The sequence below is a fragment of the Nannospalax galili genome, unplaced genomic scaffold, assembly GCF_000622305.1.
Source record: "Nannospalax galili isolate Female #2095 unplaced genomic scaffold, S.galili_v1.0 scaffold886, whole genome shotgun sequence".
Taxonomy (NCBI): Eukaryota; Metazoa; Chordata; class Mammalia; order Rodentia; family Spalacidae; genus Nannospalax; species Nannospalax galili.
This window is the reverse complement of record NW_008355971.1, coordinates 2,748,913-2,757,788: the sequence shown is the minus strand read 5'-3', so window position 1 is coordinate 2,757,788 and position 8,876 is coordinate 2,748,913. Positions and strand designations below refer to the sequence as shown.

The 8,876-nt window shown below is 42.3% G+C and overlaps 1 protein-coding gene across 6 annotated transcripts in view; it reads left to right on the top strand.

Moving 5' to 3' along the window:
* LOC103750754 (zinc finger protein 780A) overlaps positions 1–8,674 on the top strand; it is a 20,715-nt gene extending 12,041 nt beyond the window's left edge. For all 6 annotated transcript variants that reach the window (XM_008853982.2, XM_029556573.1, XM_008853979.2 and 3 more), the window contains one exon: positions 5,703–8,674. In XM_008853982.2, coding sequence (XP_008852204.1) covers positions 5,703–8,467 — 2,765 coding nt within the window. In that variant the 3' untranslated portion in view covers positions 8,468–8,674. The remainder of the gene's footprint in view (positions 1–5,702) is intronic.
* Positions 8,675–8,876: the final 202 nt, after the last annotated feature.

The window sequence follows — 8,876 nt, the reverse complement described above, 5'->3', positions numbered from 1 at the left end:
AGTACAATCAAGCATGGGGCATCCAAGTCTGGGTCTGGCAAAAGCGTGACTGGATTCAGGGCTTCTGGTACTTGGAAGGTGATTCTAGCAGGATTAAGAAGTAATGCCTGATAATGGGTTATATGGGCATTACTTAGCCATCTGTCCGGGGGCTGCTTTAAAACTCCTTCAATTGCATGTGGTGTGGTGATGGTCAAGTTCTGGCCCAAAGTCAGTTTGTCAGCATCTTTTACTGGTAGTGTCAGCATCTTTTACCAGTAGTGCTTCTTTGAGTATATAGCCCAAGTATTGGACCTGTTGTTTGCATAGTTGGGCCTTTTTAGCAGAGGTCCAATAGCCCAGGCTTCCCAACATTTGCAACAGGCATTCTGTGCCGTCCATGCAAGCCTCTTGGCTGTCTGCCGCCCCAAGCAGGTCATCCACATACTGCAAGGGACTCCTTTCCCCTACGCTGTCTGTCTCAGATGCCTCCGCCGGTCCTCTGGATCTGCAGTGGCAGCCAGCAGGATCCTTGTCAGGTCCTTGTTCTGCCTCCCTTCTGACTTAATCTTTTTTTCCTCTGCACTATCCCTATTGTTGTACACTTTCTTGGCCACGGTTATTAAATCCCTTAAGCTCTTTTCACCCAGTCTCTCTACTCTTTGGAGCTTTTTTTAATAGCCAGAGCTGACTGGTTAACGTCTGGATCTGCAGTGGCAGCCAGCAGGATCCTTGTCAGGTCCTTGTTCTGCCTCCCTTCTGACTTAATCTTTTTTTCCTCTGCACTATCCCTATTGTTGTACACTTTCTTGGCCACGGTTATTAAATCCCTTAAGCTCTTTTCACCCAGTCTCTCTACTCTTTGGAGCTTTTTTTAATAGCCAGAGCTGACTGGTTAACGAAAGCCATGGCCACTGCCACTATATTGTCTAATGGAGTGTACTTGTGGAAGGCATCCATTATGCCCTCCAAGAAAGCAACTGGGCTTTCATTTAGTTCCTGACTAATATCGTATACCTTTGCCAAATTAGTTGGCCTATGAGCAGCCAATTTGAGACCTGCCAGCAGAGCCTGGTGGTAAACCAGAAGCCTCCCCTTACCTTCTGCAGTATTATAATCCCAATCAGGCCGGGTCAGTGGATAGGCAGCACCAATCAGTGTCGGGTCAGTAGTAGGGACACCAGTATTGCCAGGAATTAACTTCCTGGCTTCTGTTTGGATATGTTCCCTTTCCTCTGTGGTAAACAGGACCTGTAATAATTGATGACAATCATCCCAAGTGGGTTGGTGTGTGAATAAGACAGTTTCTAATAAATTAATAAGCTCCTTAGGATTTTCAGAAAAGGGAACATTCTGGGTTCTCCAGTTGTAAAGGTCACTAGTGGCGAATGGCCAATAGTGATGGGGCTGGTTGCTGGCCTCATCCATGGGGCCAGCGACTCTGAGGGGTAGAACAGCAGAGTCTGGACCCCTCCGGTGTTGCTGCCCTTCTACTCCTAGTCCCCTGAGCCAGTCCCCCCTGTGCCTGTGAAGAATCTGGTACCAGGGGTGCCGGACGTGCTGGTTCTGGAGCAGGTACCTCCTGTGGAGGAGGTGGATAAGGAGGGGGAAGAAAAATTAGATCTTCTTCTGTGCTGCCCTGTAAGACAGGGTACAGTGTCGGTACTGATGGTTTGGTTTCAGGTTTAGGTGCTTTCTGGGTTGTCATTTTCCATTCTGCAGCTGTCAGCACCTCAGTTTTCTGTAAAGGAAGAAAAGACTTGACCCAAGGAGGGGGGTTATTAATTAAATCCCCCCCGACCACTATGTATGATATTTGATCCAAGTGTCCTACACGTGGTTGAAGAATAATTTTCTCAACTGTGTTGACAGCAGGATCAAAGGTCCCTTCAAGGGCCATCCCACATTGAAAGTGGGCCATTCAGACCTGCAGAAAGTAGTTAGTTTATCCTTCCTGACAACAACAGAGAGGTTATGGGCTCGAGTCTTAACCTCTTCAAAATGTGCAAGACCAGGTCCAGGGGTGTAGAGGGAGTCTGTCCCATTGCGTCCATCTCAGTCACAGAGAAATAGACAACCAAAGACAAAACAGAGCCAGAAAGACACACAGAAGGCCAAGTAACAAATCCCCTCGCTCATACTAAGAAAACTGAAAGTAGGACAGCAGCGAACTGCAGTGCCGTGGAAGCGACCCGCCTTGTCCTTTCACAGAAATCAACAGAGTCTGGGGCCCTCCGTCCTCTCTGCCAGGATCTGGAATGTTTTCCAGACCTCTGTGGTCACTGTCATCCAGCGTGTCCGCTCCAACCGCCCCTGACCACACTGTTCACAAGTTTGCCTTGAGGCTCAGAACAGAAGCTGGGACAGACACAGACAGGCACAACTAGAAACAGACACGTATCAGCCGGCCAAGAACCCTCTGGTTTGGGGGTCCTGGGGGTCTTGGGGATCCCGGAGGAGCCCCCAAGATGTTGTACGCAGTTCACGAGACCCTCAAAGACCACCAAGGAGCTGACTGATGCAGACACACGTGTTTTTTTTTATTGTTACAAGCTTACGCTTGGGCCCACTCTGCCACCAACCCAGCAGATCTCAGATGTGAGACCCCTTGTTTTGGGAGACAGAGGTTTTTATAGGTTTATTTCAGCAAGTTCAGCAAGTAGGGGAGTAGGGGGTCTCCAGCCTGGCAAGCATCTGATTGGTTGCAGCCCAGTGCCAAACTATAAACTGCTGGCTTCAGGAAATCTGAAGAGACATCTGGACTTTTAGTACTTTCCTGTCCCTGGTTAATTGACTGTTGGCGGGGGAGTTGTTCTCTATCTGTTCCAGGTATACTTTTTTGTGGTTTTTCCTGGAACAGGGTTCAGGGCTGGGTCAGTCCCATGGAGGTTTTATCCAAGATGGAGTCACTCAGGTCTCTCAAACTCAAGTAAAGATTGTTAGGAAATGGTATTCCTTGAGTGTATGTTGATGACATTTTGTGCTCATTCTTTTTCAGTAAATGTAGCTGTTGAGTAATTCACATACCATAAAATGCATCCATTCAAAATGTTCAGATCAGTGATTTGTAGCATGATTGCAGAATTGAGCTGTCCTTTCAACAATCAAAATTTTAGCATTTTCATCACCTAAGAAAGGAATCCCCATAACCACTAGAGCCACTGCCCTTTTGGAGTCATCAATGTACTTTTTAATTTTTTGATTATTTCTCGGAGTCAAATATACTTTCTTTTTCTCATGTTTTTATTTTATTTTATTTTTTGTCTTTTTGAAACAGGGTCTCCATGTAGCCACAGCTGGCCTGGAACTCACTATGTAGACCAGGCTGACCTCAATCTCACAGAGATCTGCCTACCTCTGCCTCCCAAGTGCTAGGATTAAAGGCCACCATGTGCCACCATGTCTGGCTTTCTCATGTTTTTATATTGAAAATGTTCAAACTTAAGGAAAAATTAAAAGATTACTTTTTGAGAGTGAGGTCTCACTCCATAGGCCAGACTAGCCTTGAACTTGCTGTGTAATGGCAATCCTGCTTAAACCTCCTGAGTGCTGGGATTACCGTGCCTGGCAAAAATAATAATTTCATTTATAATGGTTACCTAAAGGTGCGCATGGTGGCGCATGCCTTTTAATTCCAGCAGTGGGGAGGCAGAGGAAGGCGGATCCCTGTGAGTTCAAGGCCAGCCTGGTCTACAGAGTGAGTTCCAGGACAGCTGGGGCTACAGAGAGACCCTGTCTCAAAAAGACCAAAAAAAGAAAAAAAGTTACCTAAGGTGGGGAGATAGTTGGTAATATGCTTGCCTTCTAAGCATGAGGGCTTGAGTTTGATCCTCAGAACCCACAATATTTTTTTTAATTTATATTATTTTTATTTTATGTGTATGAATGTATTGTCTGTATATGTGATGTGCACCTGTGTTGTGCAGTGCCTATGGAGGTCAGAAGAGGGCATTGGATTCCTCTAGAATTGGAGTTTTGGGTGGTTGTTAGCCACCATGTGGGTGCTGGGAACTAAACCTGGGTCTCCTGCAAAACAGCCAGAGTTCTTAACTGCTGGGCCATGTTTCCAGCCCCAGAACCCACCTTAAAAAAGGCAGGTGGAATCATGGCACATGACTTGGGAGGAAAGTGAGGCAGAGTCAGGTGGATCTCTTTGAGTTCAAGGCCAGCCTAGTCTATGTTGCTAGTAGGAAGGCAGGTTGGGTGGTGCATACTTGTGATTCCAGTGTTGGGAAAATGGAGATAGGTAGGTCCTTGGAGCTTGCTGGCCAGACAGCCTAGTCTACTTGACAAGCTCCAGGTCAGTGAGAGACCCTGACTCAAAAAAGAAAAGATGCATAGAGCCTGAAAAACAACAATCGAGGTTGTCCTCTGGCTTCCACAAGCACACATGTCCACAAACATGTATACACGTATACTCATACACAACCTTCTACCTAGCTCACCATAATGCCACATACCTGTAACCCAGTCCTTGGGAGTTAGAGGCAGGAGGATCAGAAATTTGAGATCATCCTTGGCTACATACTGAGTTTGAGGCCAGGTTAGGCTACTTGAGACCAATCTTAAAGAACAACACGTTAAAACAACAACACAATAAAACAACACAAACCTCTTGACATCTAAATTTACCAATTGATAACATTTTGCCATAAGTGCTATATTTAAGCTATAACTACATGTTTTAAACAAATTTTGTTGAACCCTTTGACGGTAAGTCACTAATAGAACACTTGATACTAAGTGCTTCATGCTTTTCCTAATAGCACATTATCCTAAATAACCTTCCATTAATCCTAATTAATCTAAACAACCTGTCGTTGTGATATTAAGAAAATGATCAGTTCAGCAGTATTATCTAAAAGTATTTAAGGGTTTTTTTTCCTCATTTTTAAGTGATTTTTTTCCTCATTTTTAAGTGATTTTTTTTTTTGGTTTGGCTTTAGTTTTCTGGGCATTTTAGTATCAAATTTCTTGAATTGACTTATTAGATTTCCTTAATCTTTTTCAAAAAATCTAATGAATTCTTGGGTTGGAGAGACAGCTCAGTAGGTAAGAGCACTTGATGCTCTTGCAGAAGACCTGGGTTAGGATCCTAGCACCCTCATGGAGGCTAGTAACTGTCCATAACTCTAGTTCCAGGGGATCTGATGCCCTCTTCTGGCCTCCATGGGGCATTGCATGACATGGGTGCACTTACGTGCATGCAGACAAAATACTCATACACATAAAATAAAATTAAAAAATGTAAAGTTCTCTCTTTTTTTTTTTTTTTTTTTTTTTTTTTTTGAGGCAGGATCTATGTGGTCTTGACCCATCTGGAACTCATGTAGACAGAGATCCTCCCGCCTGTGTCTCCAGTGCTGGGACTAAATGCATTGGCTACCAACATTATGGATTTGTGTTCTATAATTTTTTTCCTCATGATTGGGTTCAGAAACCTTCATCAAAGGGTGTCTAGTTCCTGTGGTATATAAAGAACCACATAAGATTATCTTTGCATAGTTTATTATAATCTTTATTAACCAAATTTGCTTTCCCATACCCAACCTCCTCCCCTATTAAAAGTATCATCTTATGTGAATCTTCATTATTGGTTCTCTTCTTATTCTTGTTCAATTTCTCAGAAAATACTTTAGAATTGGGTTATTTATTTAATGGATTTTTGTATGTGTATGTATTATAGGAAAATAAACTCTTCTTGCTTTCTCCTTTTCTTTCAGATTCGGAGTCAGATTATGAAGCCAAGACAATATCTCCAGAAAATCATATTTGTAAGATAAATTTACCCAAGCACAGTATAAAGCAAAGAAGTAAAACTCCTGACCTGAAGGCCTCCAGTTTTAGTGATGGCCTAAAGTATGCTGTATTCGAGGGTCTACAAGGGTGTCAAGAAGGATATGTGGATCAAAAGATTAATAGCAAGGGAAGAATACCTACTTACAGCTGCGATACTCCTGTTCACAATATAGACAAACCATATGAATGCAAGGAGTGTGGCAAGTACTTTGGTTGTAGTTCAAATCTTATTCAGCATCAAAGTATTCATACTGGAGAGAAACCTTATGAATGTAAAGAATGTGGGAAGGCCTTTAGACTTCACAAACAACTTACAAGACATCAGAAATCTCACAGTGGTGAGAGACCCTTTGAATGTAAAGAGTGTGGAAAGGCCTTTCATCTTCCCACCCTTCTCAATCGGCATAAGAACATTCATACAGGTGAAAAACCATTTGAATGCAAGGAGTGTGGGAAATCCTTTAATCGTATCTCAAATCTTGCTCAACATCAGAGTATTCATGCTGGTGTGAAACCATATGAATGCAGTGAATGTGGGAAAACCTTCAATCGAGGTTCAAATCTCATTCAACATCAGAAAATTCATTCTGGTGAGAAACTTTTTGTATGTAAGGAATGTGGGAAGGGCTTCAAATATTGTGAACTTATTGAACATTGCCAAATACATGCTGGTGAAAAACTTTTTGAAAATGAATGTGGAAAGGCTGCCAATCTTCTGACTCAGTTTACTCAACATCATACCATTCATACTGGTGAGAAACCATTTGAATGTAAGCAATGTGGGAAAACCTTCAGTCGTGGCTCAAACCTTGTTCAACACCAGAGTATTCATACTGGTGAGAAACCCTATGAATGTAAGCAATGTGGAAAGTTCTTTAGACTTTACAAACAACTTTCTAGGCATCAGAAAACTCATACTGGTGAGAAACCTTTTGAATGCAAGCAGTGTGGGACAGCCTTCAGGCATCAGTATGGACTTCTTGAACATCAGCGAATCCATACTGGTGTGAAGCCCTATGAATGCAAGGAATGTGGGAAATTTTTTCGTCGTGGTTCAAATCTTATTCAACATCAGAGTATTCATACTGGGAAGAGACCCTTTGACTGTAAGGAATGTGGGAAGGCCTTTAGACTTAATATACAACTTCTTCGACATCAGAAATTCCATAGTGGTGAGAGGCCTTTTGAATGTAAGGAATGTGGAAAGGCTTTTCATCTTCCCACCCTGCTTAATTGCCATAAGAATATCCATACAGGTGAAAAGCTGTTTGAATGCAAGGAATGTGGGAAGTCCTTTAACCGAGTCTCCAACCTTGTTCAACACAGTAGTATTCATGCTGGTATGAAACCATATGAATGTAATGTATGTGGGAAAGCCTTTAGTCGTGGCTCAAACCTCATGCAGCATCAGAAAATTCACTCTGGTGAGAAACCATTTGTATGTAAGGAATGTGGGAAAGCATTTAGATGTCATTATCGACTTATTGAACATCACAGAACTCATACTGGTGAGAAACCCTTTCAGTGTAGGGAATGTGGAAAGGCTTTCACTCTTCTAACACAGCTTACTCGGCATCAGAACATTCATGCTGGAGAGAAACCATTTGAATGTAAGCAGTGTGGGAAGACTTTCAGTAGTGGCTCAAACCTTGTGCAACACCAGAGTATTCATACTGGAGAGAAACCCTATGAATGTAATCTATGTGGGAAGGCTTTTAGGCTTCACCTGCAGCTTTCTCAACATCAGAAAACTCACACTGGTGAGAAACCTTTTAAGTGTAAGCTGTGTAGTATAGCTTTCAGACATCAGTGCCAACTTACTGAACATCAGCGTGTTCATACTGATGTAAAACCCTATCAGTGCAAGGAATGTGGGAAGGGTTTTCGTCGTGGTACAGGTCTTAGAGTTCATCAGAGAATCCACACTGGTGAGAAACCCTTTGAATGTAAGGAATGTGGGGAAGCCTTTCGACACCATTACCAATTTCTTGGACATTATAGACTTCATACCGGCAAGAATCCTTATGAATGTAAAGAATGTGGGAAATCCTTTACTCGTGGTGGAGACCTTAAAGTACATCAAAGAATTCACACTGGTGAGAAACCATACCAATGTAAAGAATGTGGGAAGGCTTTTAATCGTAAATCAAACTTGGGTCAACATGCTAAAATTCATACTGGTGAAAAGCCTTTTGAATGTAAGGAATGTGGAAAGGCCTTTAGCAATAATTCTGAACTGACTATACACCAGAGAATTCATACTGGTGAAAAGCCCTATGAATGTAAGAAATGTGGGAAAAGTTTTAGATTTAGTTCAGCCTTCACTGCACATCAGAGAATTCATACTGGTATGAAACCCTATCAATGTAAGGAATGTGGAAAGACCTTTAGTTGGAGCTCAGGCCTTCTTCAACATAAAAGAATTCATACTGGTGAGAAACCCTATAAGTGTAAGGAATGTGGGAAGGCATTTAGACTTAGTTCAGTCCTTTCTGCACATCAAAGAATTCATACTGGTGTGAAACCCTATGAATGTAAGGAATGTGGGAAAACTTTTAGAATTAATTCAGCTCTTAAAGCCCATCAGAGAATCCATACAGGTCTGAAACCCTATGAATGTAAAGAATGTGGGAAAGCCTTTATTGTAAATGGTAAGCTTACAAGACATCTGAAAATTCACAAGCATTAGAAGTCCTCTGAATATAAGGAGTGTGGAAAGACCTTTGCATGAAAAAATTTACTGAACGTAGGGGAACTCATTGGCAAGACTGACTTAAAAGAATATGGGAAGGGGCTGGAGAGATGGCTCGGTGGTTAATAGGAGTGGCTGCTCTTGCAGAGGACCTGGGTTCAGTTCCCAGCACTCACATGGTGGTTAACAACTGTTGGTAACTCTAGTTCCAGGGAATCTGGTGCTCTCTTCTGGCCTCCATGGGCACAGCATGCATGTGGTGCACTTACCGGGAGAACACTCATACACATACAATAAATACATTGAAAAATATAGGAACAATTTTAGTCATGCCCTGGAATTGGGTCAACATCAGGATATTCATATTGGCAATACATATATATATATATATATATATATATATATA